The sequence below is a fragment of the Rhinolophus ferrumequinum genome, chromosome 14 (genome assembly GCF_004115265.2).
Source record: "Rhinolophus ferrumequinum isolate MPI-CBG mRhiFer1 chromosome 14, mRhiFer1_v1.p, whole genome shotgun sequence".
Classification (NCBI taxonomy): domain Eukaryota; kingdom Metazoa; phylum Chordata; class Mammalia; order Chiroptera; family Rhinolophidae; genus Rhinolophus; species Rhinolophus ferrumequinum.
The window spans coordinates 52,116,183-52,131,337 of record NC_046297.1 but is presented as its reverse complement, the minus strand read 5'-3'; the positions used below and the strand labels follow the sequence as shown (position 1 = coordinate 52,131,337).

Sequence of the window (15,155 nt, the reverse complement as noted above, 5' to 3'; positions counted from 1 at the left end):
TTTGCAATATATTAACTCAATCTTAGTTTTATGTTTATTTTGTAGATGAGAAAACCAAAGCACAGAGCCTTAGCAATTTGCCTTGTCCTATCTTCAGGTTTGTAGTTAAATGACTCCAATCACTGTCGCATTGTCACATGTCTTCCCTGGTGTCCATCCCTATCTCTTCTCTTTTTATAAGGATGGCAGTCATACTGGTTTAAGGGCTCACCTTAATTAAATATGACTTCAACTTAACTTATAACATCTGCAACAACCCTATTTCCAGCAAGAATAAAAAGGCATTAGACAAATTTTAGACTTATTTTAGCAAACAAACTAGTAGCAATTGATGAAGATTGAATTGTTGGAAGCCGTTTGTGGTTTAACTGTTTGTAATACTTTGCCTTCAAGAGTTTAAAGAAGAACAGATTCTACAAAGGGGTTCTTTTCGTTACCCTCTCATCCTTTACATTGTAATCAAAATTGCATGGTGAAACCCTCAAAAGCCTCTCAGATTCTCTTTAGACCCCATTCTTTAGCCCTCTGGCCCATAATTGCCTCTATTTCAGCCCCATTTTCAGTTTTAGAATTGAGAGTCATTTTAGGTAAGACGATTTGTGTAGAGACTGTTTCCCTCCCAAGAAAACCTATATTTTGCATGTTATTTGGCAAATATTTTTGGAATTATAAGCATAGTGAAAGGAGCAGTAAAAAAGAGAGATAAGCAGTCTCCTCTCTCGTGTTACGTAAAGTCTAGATAGAGACACAAACAATGAACAAGTAAGCTAATAAATGGACAATAATAAATTTTGGAACAGGTCATGATTATGTGCCACGAAACAGAGATCTGTGACTAGCAAATAACAGTAAAGGATAAAAGGAAATAGGCAGTCAAGAGTTCCAAAGAGATGTTTAGCCCGGTGATAGAAAATTGGGAATTGAGACAAAGTCAGTCTTGAAGTCAGAGGAATCAATAAAATTACTTGCATAAAAATTGTAGAAAATCTGTTCAAAGAAAGTTTATTTAGAATTCAAAACTATAAGATTCATGTAAATAGAATTTTTCTTACTGAGGTAGAGGTAGGAGGTAAGGGCACTGTGCCTCCTTGGACCCTCCATGGCCCCAACGTGACTCCTTGGCTCTAGAAACAGTTTCTAAAACTGCTGGTGATGGTAAAGAACAGAGAGTAAAATATGATTTAGCTCACAGCACCCATGTGGTCTTGGGAAAATCACATAATATTTCTGAGTATTGTACTACTCATTAACAATTTATAAACTCTTTTAAACTCTGCAACTGAGCTATCTAGGTCATTCTAAGCATGTTCTGCAATAGTCATGGATTCTTCATTGATAAAAATGTGCTTGTTTTCAAATAGCAAAATAAGGTGATTAGCACCAAGAATAAAAATAACTTAACCGGCAAACAAAAGTGAAATAATTCATAGGAGGGCATACCCACCATTCTATATCCTCTGAGTTGACCTCTGTTCTACATTAAGATCAAATAAAATGCTCTTCTTGAAAGCATAATCTCATAAGAATTTCTCAGGAAGGTTCTCTGTTTTCCCCTCCCCTTTCTCTTAATGCTTTGGCCATTCTTACAATTTCCTTGCACCTTGATAATTGTATCTCTTTTAAGGTCTAACTTCAGGAAAATGATTTTCAAAATTCCCAATGTTACCCTCAACTCAACTTTTTCTTAAACATCCAGATTATACTTCTCTGCCCTGGGCTTCTTTCCCAGCAAGTCTTCTGTTCTCCAGTGGTAACTCTTGTGTGTAGAGCAATGTTTTACTTGCAAATTAACATCTCTGCACAGCAAGAGCTTTTATAAACAGGTTAAAGTACCTGAAGGAAGATGTTTGAAGAGACAGACAACAATTTACAGCAGGATATTGAAACACATTTTCCTTGATTCATCCCTCTCCGTCTACATTTTGAATTTTTTTTTTCTCTTTGTCCTTATTAACCTGGATGTTTATTAGACTATTAACCTCTTATAAATAGGTTTTGTTACATGATGATGAATCAGTATTCAAATTTTTGTCATGTTTCCTCCTACATCTGAAATGCTCTGCTGGCCATGATTATCCTTCAGAACTGGAAACATCTTATGCATTTTAAAAAATGTATCACATTCATATCCTTTTATAGGAGTCTTCTTTATCTGGTCTGATTGATGCACCTCAGTCCTCTCATAACACTCTCACAATAGGGGCAATATTAAAGGTATGGGCTTTGAAGTTAAAGGACATAGGATAGAGTCATGGCTAAACTTGTACTAGTCGTGTGATCTCAGATACCTCACTGTGTCTTTTAAGCTTTATTCTCTTTATCTGCATATGGAGGTACATAAATAACTGTGAGTTTAAGTAATAAAGTTAAGCATATAAAACAGATTCTTATTCAGATGTCACAATTATGTAAAAATATGTCTCTTGAATGAACAAGAGTATACGGCATTTTTAAAAGACTCCGAGTGAAAACAGGTTTTTAATAAAGCCAATGATTATGATATAAATATACAGGGCTAGTAGTCAAGATACTTTGATTCATAGAGACTTTTTTTCCTTTCTTTTTGGTGGTCTTTAAATTATGTCAAAAAGGAATTTCTCTAATCTAATGGGATGACCTGTTCAAGTCATATAGATAATTGGAAACATGAAACTTAATAAATAGATATTTTGTAAACATACTAATGTAGCATGGTTAGAGAAGGCTCTTCAGCCAGACTGTCTAGCTTCAAATTCCAGATTTACCACATTATAGCTGTGTGATTTGAACAAATTTTTAAACTCTCTTTAATAGTTTTCTCTTTTATAAAATGGAGAAAATTATGGAAATAGTTATATAACTTGAGTAATGAAATAAATAACATTGTCATAGGGACTAATATAGTTAATAAAAATAAAGTGTTTATACTATTTCCTGGAATAGAGTTAGCATTGAGAGTACTTGTTTGTTTGAAATTATGACTGTTTGCCAGGCACTTTACTTGGTGCTGGGGATTCTGTGCTGAACTTTGGATAAGATAGGCATTGAGCACATAAACAGACATGAATATGTAATTCCAAATTGTGATCATGCCAAGAAGGAAAATAGCAGGTGTTATGAAGCACTTAACAAGGAGGAATATTATAGAATGAGTGTAAAAACTAAGGAATTAAAAGGTAAGTACTCTTACCATGGGAAAATATTTTGGCATCTAAGGAATGATTTATGTCCCCTCATTGTTAACAGCTTTTTTTTTTAAATAAAGAAATAACTGAAACTTAGTAAATTCTACCATTTATTTATATTCTTATATGTAAACCTTGCATAGTTTTCACATATGTGAGTATATATATATATATATATATATATATATATATATATATATATATATATATCTGCTCAGAGAAGGAATAAACACATTGTCTATTTTTATAGCCTATCAACTAAGAGTGTGCCAACCTCCACCACCTGTACCCAATGCTGAAATTTTGACAGAAGACGATGAATTTGAAATAGGTAAAGTCTGTTAAATTACTTTCAAAGAAAACACACTCTTAACAGAGGTATTTGCTTAAAAAGAAACAAAAATAAAGTACAGTAACAGCTTGTCTTCCACCCTCTTTCTCTGGATAGATGGGGATTGTTTAGAATTCTTAAGGATGGACAGCAGTGAAAAAAGGAAAGGGAGAATTCTATATTTCCTGGATGTACAATTAGAAAACAGTGTGAGAATTTAAACCGTATAACTGTATAATGTTGCTGTAATAAACTTTTATTATTATCATATTGATTTTGGTTAAGAAATGTAGGCAAATATCAATGACCAATGTAAATCTAATCTTAATATAAAAGCAAGAACTAATAACAGTTTTTACTGCTTGATACATTTTAAATGAATATCTTACCTACACCAACCAGATTATTTCCTTACTACTATTGCTTTTATCCAACTGGTGTGCACCAGTACAGTCTCACTAATAGTTCACTCTTAGCTTCAGATCTGATTGGTCAGTGCCTGTGAAGTCCTGGTAGTTCAATATTTGGAATAGCTTCCCTGCTTACAACTAATAGGATTTTATACTGATTAAAAATGACTGAAAGAAAAAAGAGTCTGATTTTACAATAGAAACATCTGAAAATTTTTACCTTGTTGCTTCTCTGAAACCCCCTTTGTCTGTTCGTTTTTTAATAGGTGATATTATTAGGTACCAGTGTCTTCCAGGATTTACTTTGGTTGGGAATGCAATTCTGACATGCAGATTAGGAGAACGACTCCAGATGGACGGGGCACCTCCAGTTTGTCAAGGTACCAGTTATTATGATTATTTATTTACAAATATTTGTGTTATGTTTAATTCAATGCTGGCAACATTGAGAAAAATCTATTTTATATAAATAGTCAATACTTAACAGGCAGGGTTGATGAACTTACACAACTCATGTGTAACTTAATGTTTTTCATTCCATTATTTCTCAGATTTAACTTTGAACATTTTGATTCTTCCAAAGTTTAGTCTTTGTCGTTCATCCCAAAGTCAGTTCATCTTACTGAAATTATTTTTGCTGTGAGGGGTAGAAATGGACGTAGAAAATAAGAGAAACCATTTTAAGTAACGGCTCCAATGTGGATTGCCTGTGCTTGGAAGTAGTTCCTGTTCTAACCACTAGATTCATTAAACTTTATTGAGCACCTCTTCAGTATGAGGATCTGAGAGGAAAACAAAGAAACAAAAACCAACTTGTAAATGGTCTCTGTTATGAAGGCCACAGAATAAGGACCTATGACAGAGGACTATAGAATTATATATGTATTCTATATACACACACACACACACACACACACACACACATATATACTATACTATATATATATGCTATATATATATACTATATACACACACACACGATACTATATATGTATACTATATATATAGTATAGTATATATATATATGTATGTGTGTGTGTGTGTGTGTGTGTAGTGTTTAATGGTTTATGGGACAGGGAAAACTCGATGGAGGCATTCCTCTCTGAGCCATGGTTTCCAAACTACTAGTGAGACTTACTCTGTTAAAATAGAGATAGGGATAAGGTGGTTCAAATGACAAATGTATATGCAAAGACCCAGAAGTGAAAAACAGTAGGTTATGGACTTCAAAGAATTAACTGTGTTACAAGGAAAAGACCATAATGGACCTTGAATGATGTGTTGGAATTTGGATCTTCAAGAATCATGTATTGTTCATTTGTGTAGCTTCTAGGGCCCAGAACAGTCCCTAACACGTAGTAACTATTATAATTATAAATACTGGTTAATTTAAATCAAATTTTAATTGAATTTGATTTTCCCTTTCCAGTTTTTCTTGGATTACTTTTTTCATTGAGACTTATTCTGAGGAATGGAAACCTATTCCCTGTGCAGTATATTAACTGTTATGGCCTAAAACAAAAATTATGTTTTTTATTCCAAACTTACTAAAAGTGGGAATGAATATTTGATTTTCTATGTCGTTGGAGTCCTTATAAGAAGACGGAAGGATTTTCACAAAGGGCTTTTACAGTAGCAAAAATAAAAAAAAAATGTTTGGAGGTATAAACCACTGCCCATGTGAAAATTTCCCTTATACTTTGTCAAAGATTTAAGAACATCTTAAAGTTGGTAGGGTATTCTGAAGTCTATCATGTATATTCCTGATATTTAAATGTCATTTATCTAACTTTTTTCTTTACACATGACTACTTTTGTTGTATTTACAATAAATTACTTAGGATTCACATTCAGATATTTAGATATGTGAATGCAGAAGATAGAGTCTCAGCCTTTTGCGAGTGTATACCTGGGAAAATAACTTGCGCTGACACAAGAAGTTGCAAATGAACAATGACATACCAGGATTTTCTGGGCCCCAGTACATAAACTACATCGTAAGCTCTTGAAGGACAACACGGTTTTTTGGGTTTTTTTTTTTGATATTTGGATCCCAATTCAATATATTTTTTCTAAAATAAAATAAAACAATTCAGATAACTTAGTTATTTCACAATCTCTCATCTCTTATACTTTCAATATCTTGTTATTAAAATCAGAATTTTCTATACATTAGTAATGGCATCTCTTCTTATTCTATCTGCTGTGCAGAATATTAAAAAAAGACAATAAATTTTTGTCTCATAATAACATCAGATAACTAGCTAAAAATTAATAAATTATCCCTCAGAAGGAGTCCATGCTGAGTTACTATATTAATTAATAGGCACTTATTAATTAATTTAGCACTTAAGCTAAAATCTAACTTTACATTTGTGTTTGAGTTAATTCACAAGATTGCTAACAGACCTTCATTTGGAATCTTTTAGAACTAATCTACATTGTTTTTAGTTTATTTAAATTATTTGATTTTTTTTTTCATTCTTCCTATATGAGGCTGCATCATTTCTGTTATTCTTCCCTGGATCTTCTGTAGTTCTCTATCTCACACATAAAATATAGAAAGTAATTCTAAATGTGCACTTCAAAAAGTTTGATATAAATGTAACATAGTGGGTGGTTACATTTGGCGATTAAAAAGTAGGGTCCACCTAGCTGAATCTGTGAGACTGTGCACTTTAAACTTTCTGAACATCAGTTTCCTCATATATATAATGGGAATAAACATTGTACAGACTTCTTAAAGTCATTGTGACAGATAAGTGAGATACTACACAAAAGATGCTTAACAGTGTCTAACAAAGTCATAATCAATAAGAACTCAGATTTTATAGGGTGTCTTATTAGGGAGACCACTTCACAGATGCTGTAGATGTTTGACCACTGCACTGTACACCTGAAGCTCAATAATATTGTATGTCAACAATAATTATATATATATATATATATATATATATATATATATATATATATATATATATGGTCAAGGGATATGGAGTATAGTATAGGGAATAGAGTCAATGGAATTGTAAAAGCTATACATGATGCCAGAGAGGCAATAGATTGGGGGAAGGGGGCTTATCACTTTGTGAGGGGTGAAATATCTAACTATTACATTGTTTTGTATACCAGAAACTAATAATAATAATAATAATAATAATAATAATAATAAAAAGATTTATGGCTTTTTTGACTGTAAGCATCAGAAAACAAATATGGACTTATTTCAACTACAAAAAAAAAAAAAAAAAGAAAATTCCTGGAATATTTTACAGACTCAGGGAACAATTTGATCTCTTTCAGTCTTAATTCCAAAAATAACCAGAGAAGGGATGAAGATCAGTAAGCTGTATTGAATAAGCTGAAGGACATTGCTTTGCAGGAACATGTGGGTGGTGGGCCAGGAGCATGGGTTGGTAGAAAGGCACATCCTAGTATTAGATAGGACAAGGGTCTCAAGGTCTGGGTGGTTCTTACTAAATGCTATTCTTGCTGAATGTTAAAATGTAGCACAGTATTTTGCAGACACAACTGGAAACAGGATTGACTTGACAGGAACTCAGCTGGATAAGTGTAGCCAACTGCAAAGAAGAAAGCAACATGTAATTAACCAAATAGTGTATATAAGCAATGCTTAAGCCTTCTTTCCAGGGGACAGAACTTTGGATGTGAATCCCATTTCCTTTACTTGCTGCAAGTAAATAAAACTACCTAACGATCAAAAAAAAAAAAAAAAAAAACTTACTCTTATTATTGATGGTTGTCTGGCTTTTTGCTATATGTTGAATAGCATGAGAATAGATTAATTTGTGTATTTGTGATAGATTATGTTGGATCACACCAGTTTTTTGTTTGTTTGTTTGTTTTCAAAAGTAATATGGAACGTTTATTCTTTTCAGAACATTGGGGCTAAAACATTAACTAAGACATGGCACTTGCTTTTCAATAACCACAGACTAGAGAACCAAGAAAGAAAGGAAATAATAGCTATAGAATTGCTAACTGCAATAATAGAAGCCTACATTACTACAGAGGCACTGGGAAATAAATCAACAATTCTGCTTGGGTTGATGGAGGAGAGGTTCAGGGAGTGTTCCACAGAGGACGATACACCTGAAATGTGCTAACATTTCAAATGCAGCAGCAAAAGAGGGACATTTGAAATAGAAGCACAAAAGAATGTACTGAGTTCAAAAAGCTGTCCGTCTTTGTACATACGTTTGGAGCATTACATTTCAGAGGAGGAGCAGCAGGAAACAATGTTGGGGAGGTGAGCAAGGACTGAACTTGGAGGGCTTTCTATCAAATTAAGAAGCTGCTGAATGGTTTTTAGTGAGGGAGTAATCCAAACAGTTACTTACTTAGCTAAATGTTCCAGAAGTGTTAAATATCTGGGCACACACTAAATAAACCCTTCCTTAAAACTTACTTCAACTTATCATGTGGTTACATACATCTTTTATTTCAATATGCCATAGCTGATATTCAATAATATTCTTCATCTTTGACACATATTTTCCATTTCACTCTAACCTTTAAGTTTATTTATTTTACATATTTTTTAATTTTTTTTATTTTGTGAAAAACAAAGGTCAGGTTTCTTTTTTAAGACTGAAAATGAGCTGATACCAAAAAAAAGTACGTACTCTTATATGTATATGTATATATTTTGTGTACACAAAAACAGAAAATTTGTTACCAAAAAAACATAATTATGATGTAACAGTTTCCAAAGGACAGTAACTTTAATTTTTAACATCGATAGCATTATTCAGTGATGCATTGTGAATGAGTGTCACCAAGATGATAAAATCCTATCACTCAAAAGATTCAATGTTTTGTAATCTTAAAGTCACATTTAAGAAGCAAACTTCTCAAATTGGAATAAAAGAAACAGAAGTAAAAGCCAAAAAGCAACAACAACAACAAACAAAAAAATAACAAAAAAAAACAACATAGAAAACAGTTCTGAGAGTTAGCTGTGCTATATTCTATAGTCAATTCTTTCAAATATCTGTGTATTATTTATGGCAGAATTTATTTTCAAGTTATTTCTTTTTAAGATATTAGCTTGGTTAAAGTGCAGTCAAATGTTGCTCTAAATCCCTGTTTTACTACTCTTTGTCATCCCTACACTACTTGGAGATTTTATAACTCAAAATATTTCATTGTCCTTGCACCCAAGAAATGGTCAGTATATAAATCCACCATCTATTCATCTATATTCCAGCAACTATATTTGGTATTTCCAAGTCTAGCTCATTTAAACAAACATTGAAAAACAAGGATTCTACTTAAGGTGGTGCTCTAATTATTTTGAAATACAATGCTATCTAACACCAAGATGGAAGTTGTGTAATAATTAGATTAGAAAATAGCATGGAATGTTTGTCCAATTCACCAAACCCTCAAAATTTATCTAGTCCACTCCAGTTGCTTGAATATCCCTTATAGTAAAACTGAAAAATTGGTCCATCCTAAGTTTAAAAAGTCTTTAGCAATGAGGTCCATAGGACATTTTGCCATAGCCACTTCCACTATTCTCACAAGTAAAGAGGTATTTAGTTTAATTATGCACAGTGTGGGCTATACTGAGCAATTCCAGTCCTCTTCCCACATCGTAGAACCTCAAATTCTTAAGAAAACCAAAGACTGAAATTGAATCTTTTGAGTGATAGGATTTTATCATCTTGGTGACACTCTCATTCACAACGCATATTTAAGTAGATGTTTGTATTATTTGGTCCACTGCATAATGCTACTGATGTCAGCAATTAAAGTTTACTGTCCTTTGGAAACTGTTACATCATAATTATGTTTTTTTGTAATAAATTTTCTGTTTTTGTGTACACAAAAATATATACATATACACATACACACAAATATATACATATATACCGTGTTTCCCTGAAAAAGACCAAGTCTTATATTAATTTTTGCTCCAAAAGATGCATTAGAACTGATTGTCTAGCTAGGTCTTATTTTTGGGGAAACAGGATACATATATATTATATTATACATATATAAATGTGTGCGTGTGTATATATATATATGTATTATAATATATATAATAGTTTAATTATGTATATAATATATAATATATACATATTTTATATATATATATATACACACACACACACACACACACATATACATATATATACACACACACACACATACATACAGAGGATACCAAAAAAATGTATACGTATTTTAGGAAAGGAAAAAACTGTATTAAAATTGTAATACTCAATATATACTGATAACAAAAGATGAATACAAGTCACATTTGACTTCTGCAATTGCAAGAGGTGCTCAAAGTGGTTACCATCAGTGTAATTTTAATTCAGTTTTTTTCTTTCTTAAAATGTGTATACATTTTTTAGGCACCCTCTGTATATATTTCTGGAATGTACAGCATAGGTAATATTATGAAATAGAAAGAGCTTGTGCTTTGACTTACATTTATAGAGTGGAATAGCACAAAGAACTGAAAGGTAATTGGTAACCCCCAAATTGTGTTAAATTCACATGGATTAAGCTGATTCCTGAGATCAGTTAGTGGCTTTGTCTGGAATGAATACTCTATGAGAGAGCAGTTTCCTGTTTGATCCCACAGCCTGAGTGAGTTAAAGTTTAGGAAAGAAGAGGGTGAGGAAGAAAGTAATGAGGGAAAAGAAAAGGGTAAAGACATAGATAAGAGAGGCAGAGGGGGTGGGACATAAGAAGATGAGAAAAAGTAAGAGAAAACATGAAGAAATAGAAAGAAATAAATGCCTCAACTTTTAATTATTTATCTATTTATTGTCCAGAAAAGTAATGCGTCTTCTATGTAATAGAAGAAAAAAAAAAAAAGGAAATCAATACTATATGTTTTTAGGTATTCCTCCAATTTTTTGAATTGCAAGCTTAATGCAAGTCTCTTCTAACACGTAATTCAAGGTATTGTCTCCTCTATAGTATTGAACATGAAAGCAGAGTTTCCAGTTTTGAAAATGCAGTTTTCATTTAGGCCTAAAACACTAGCATTATTTAATGATTTCTTTCTTTGACAGTGCTCTGTCCTGCCAACGAATTACGGCTAGATTCCACGGGAGTCATATTGAGCCCTGGATATCCTGACAGTTACCCTAATCTTCAAATGTGTGCCTGGAGCATTTCAGTAGAAAAGGGATATAATATCAGCATGTTTGTAGAATTCTTCCAGACAGAAAAGGAATTTGATGTTCTTCAGGTGTATGATGGTAACCATGGGTTATATTTACTGGATATTCCTAAATTGAGTCCAAATATTCTATTTATACATGTAGACCTTCAGTATAAATAATCGCTTATATGGTTTTATATTATATTATAGATATTTTTAGTGTATCAACATCCAATTTACTGAAATACCATATGAAACTGGTAATTGATGATTTTATAAATTGTAGATTCTTTAGCTACCACATTAAAATATTTAAAACGGACATTTTATATTATGTTTTAAGTTATTGTTGATGAGGTAGTTGGTTGCAGAACAATTTCACTATATTTAATAGTATTCTAATGATATAAAATACTAAAAGTAAATTGGAACATAATTATTCAGGTGTATCTAAATTGTATTATTTTCTTTCTGAAGGACCAAATATTCAAAGTCCAGTGCTTATTTCCCTCAGTGGAGATTATTCATCTGCTTTTAATATAACAAGCAATGGTCATGAAGTTTTTCTTCAATGGTCAGCAGATCACGGCAATAACAAAAAAGGCTTCCGGATAAGATATATAGGTATGTGATACTTACAACTTTAGTACAGGTCTCACCTGCATCCTCAGTGTGGTTGTTTTTAAAGAGCACAAACACAGACACTCTTTAATTAGACAGGAGTTTAAGTCATAGTTCCTCCACTGATGTTTCTTGAGCAATTTATGGGACTTCTCTCTGGCTCAGTTTCCTCATTGTAATGATAATAATTCTACAACTTGGTCATATGATTTTTGAAAAGATTAAAAGCACTTAGAATATTAATAACTTAAGTAAGTTCGTTATCAATTAAACTTACATTTTTAATGATTTCCCCCCCCCCAATGGATTTGTTTCCTTTGAACTTTCACAAAATTGATAGTGGTGCTCAATTGTGTATATCTGATCGATTTAGTAACTCCTTTAAATGACAAGTTTAAACAAAAGATAAACGTACAATGGTAAAAATTTTGTTTTCAATATCATTCATCGATCTGTGATACTTGCTAACTGTTAAATATTTAAAGAGAGAAGGATGAATACATCATTTAAAATGTAAAAAAAAAAATAATTGTTTTGTCACTACTGATTTTCATTGAGTAACGTTTAGAAAGGTGTGGCCTGAAAATAATTTTAATATCAAAATGAAATAGCTTTTTCTATGTCTTTCTTTTTATAAGGTCTGCTGATGTTGAGTCCATAATTTTCTTGTTGAGTAAGTGTACATAAGTAGTTTCCCATTATGTGAAGGTTATATTCCTTTTATTATTGCTATCCTAGTTTATGTCAGATGCTATGTGTATGTGGCTCAGTAACAGAATACTTCAGAACCAATCAGCCATCTCTTTCTGTGCAGTGTTTAGATCATGTTTTCCCAAACCACAGGTCATTGCTAATCATTCACCTGAAAATTACTTTCATAAATATTTTATAAACAATCCTGACACGACAATTCTAGGCATAGATTTAAATAACCTTTTAATATCAGTTCTAAAAGTATACTCTCGGATTTCGCTCATACAGATAAATTTGCATAAACATATAATGTACAAATAAAATAATGGTTGTCTATTTGTTTTAATTTTAAAGCCATAAGATGATAGTTTGATTCTAATTTGTTAACAATTTGTATTTTACATGTTAGAAGTAACATCACTCACATCATATCATACTACTAATATGTATACAAGTTTTATCCTATAATAGACTTCTATTCAATTTAAAAAAATATGATTAGGCCCTAAAAAGAGAAATGCTTTAAAAAATTAAAATATGGGGCTGGCCTGGTGGCTCAGGCGGTTGGAGCTCCGTGCTCCTAACTCCGAAGGCTGCTGGTTCTATTCCTACATGGGTCAGTGGGCTCTCAACCACAAGGTTGCCAGTTCAACTCCCTCAATGGATGGTGGGCTGTGCCCCCTGCAACTAACAACAGCAACTGGACCTGGAGCTGAGCTGCGCCCTCCACAACTAAGACTGAAAGAACAACAACTTGAAGTGGAAAAAAGTCCTGGAAGTACACACTGTTCCCCAATAAAGTCCTGTTCCCCTTCCCCAATAAAATCTTAAAAAAAAAAAAAAGTATTCATAGTTCTCTAAAAAAAATTAAAATATATTATCCAGTTATAATATATGCCTCAGTATTTAAGATTTTTCATAATTGAATCTGTTTCTTTCATCTGAATAGTGTAAATGTCTTTTTATTGAAATTGTGCCCAAAGACAGCATTTAAAAAATCAGCACATTAAATTTCATTTTTAATGATCCTAATAACTAAAGGTATACCATTCAAATCAAGCCATTATAATTATTAGATTGACTATATTATAAACTAAAGCCTTATGTTGATATTTATGACAAATTTGGATATAAATATAGTGAGAACACCACTTTTAGCCCCAAGAACAGCTTGACATATTGAATATATATTTTTCCTTTAGAAACGACAGGTTATGACTTATATATTCTAAGTCCAAGCTATTGCCTACTATTTACCCCTAAAGTCTCATTTTTCTCAAAAGAATACATGGAAGTTTCAAAGGGTAATGGATCCTGCAAGGCTGAATAGTCTCAAAAGTACATATATATGAAAATGCTATTTGACATTATCTTTGACATTTCAGACTTCAGGAGATGAAAAAAATTTATTTTATTGGCATTTTTTATCACCACGTGTAAGCATTCTTGACAGCATCAAAACTTTAATAAATTGGGAAAGAGGATTATGGAATGGGAGGGAACCTTTGGAGACATCAACAGAAATTAAATGCATGATCTAATATGATAATATATAGTTGTCTGGAGAGAACTTCAAAGTGACATGTAAACAACATGCTCTAAAATATTCCTACCAAGGCTTTGGCATTTAGGCCCTTCAAATGACAGGAAGTACAGCTTCCAAACTCTCTGAAATATTTGTAAGGCTTTTGAACCTCCAGAGTGTTAAGAAAATATGATATATTTCAATTCAGAAGATATCTTTGGTGCTGATAAGAATTAGAAGAAAAAAGCCCAGAGATAGATATGTCTCATAAAAGTCATGTCGATATATTGTCAAGAAGATATAAAATAATATGATGTTCAGATGAAGTAAAATTCACATAGATGGCCTATTTTTAAGTATTGATGTTCATTCATAGGTTTTTATCACTCTGGGATATAAAGAACTGCTGAGTCGTTAATTATGCAGTGACTATTTTTTTCCTTTTGAAAAGCTTTCTACTGTAGTACCCCAGAATCCCCGCCTCATGGATACATCATCAGTCAAACAGGTGGACAACTTAATAGCGTGGTCCGCTGGGCCTGTGATCGAGGATTCCGACTTGTTGGTAAAAGCAGTGCTGTGTGCAGAAAGTCTTCCTATGGGTATCATGCATGGGATGCTCCAGTCCCTGCTTGTCAAGGTAAAGTATATCATTCAAAAAAATGATAAAAACATTAAGAAAAGATTAGCCCTTTTAAACTTTTTCATTGGGATCACTGAAATTTCCCAAAATATAAACAAAATTCAGAATCGTATTATAGACACCTCTCATGAAAATAAGGCTTAAACACACACACAAACACACACACACACACACACACACACACACAAAGTGATAAATTTGAGGAGAATGAGACACATTGTTTTAAGTTCTTCATTTGTTGTTATGTGATCTATGCCTTTGCTCTATACATTTATATACATACTCTATTTATACATCTAGGTCCTCAGTTACTTCATTGTCATACAATGATTGCCCCAGAGCTGGGGCAATTGTATTAGTGTGGAGTCTGCAAAAAAAAAAATAGAGAGGATAAGAGTGGGCAAGTTCCCTGAAGACTTTCACTCTGAGTATGCAAAAATGTGCTCTCAGAGCAAAGAGTTGAAAAGAACAAAATGTAGCTAACCACCACATGATTATTTCACTGCTTAGCTGACTCAACAGAGATATGTCTTTCATTTTTGTTTGTATTTTGTTAAAAATCAAGGCACTCTCTGAGCTTTTATCCTGCTATTGCAAACTCAATGACAGTGTACTTAATAG

The 15,155-nt window shown here is 32.5% G+C and overlaps 1 protein-coding gene across 1 annotated transcript in view; it reads left to right on the top strand.

The window, feature by feature from the left end:
• Positions 1–15,155, top strand: part of CSMD3 (CUB and Sushi multiple domains 3) — a 1,093,095-nt gene that overhangs the window by 989,065 nt on the left and 88,875 nt on the right. Inside the window, exons 46-50 of the mRNA XM_033126920.1 lie at positions 3,415–3,495; positions 4,172–4,285; positions 10,961–11,149; positions 11,530–11,676; positions 14,343–14,531. Coding sequence (XP_032982811.1) covers positions 3,415–3,495; positions 4,172–4,285; positions 10,961–11,149; positions 11,530–11,676; positions 14,343–14,531 — 720 coding nt within the window. The remainder of the gene's footprint in view (positions 1–3,414; positions 3,496–4,171; positions 4,286–10,960; positions 11,150–11,529; positions 11,677–14,342; positions 14,532–15,155) is intronic.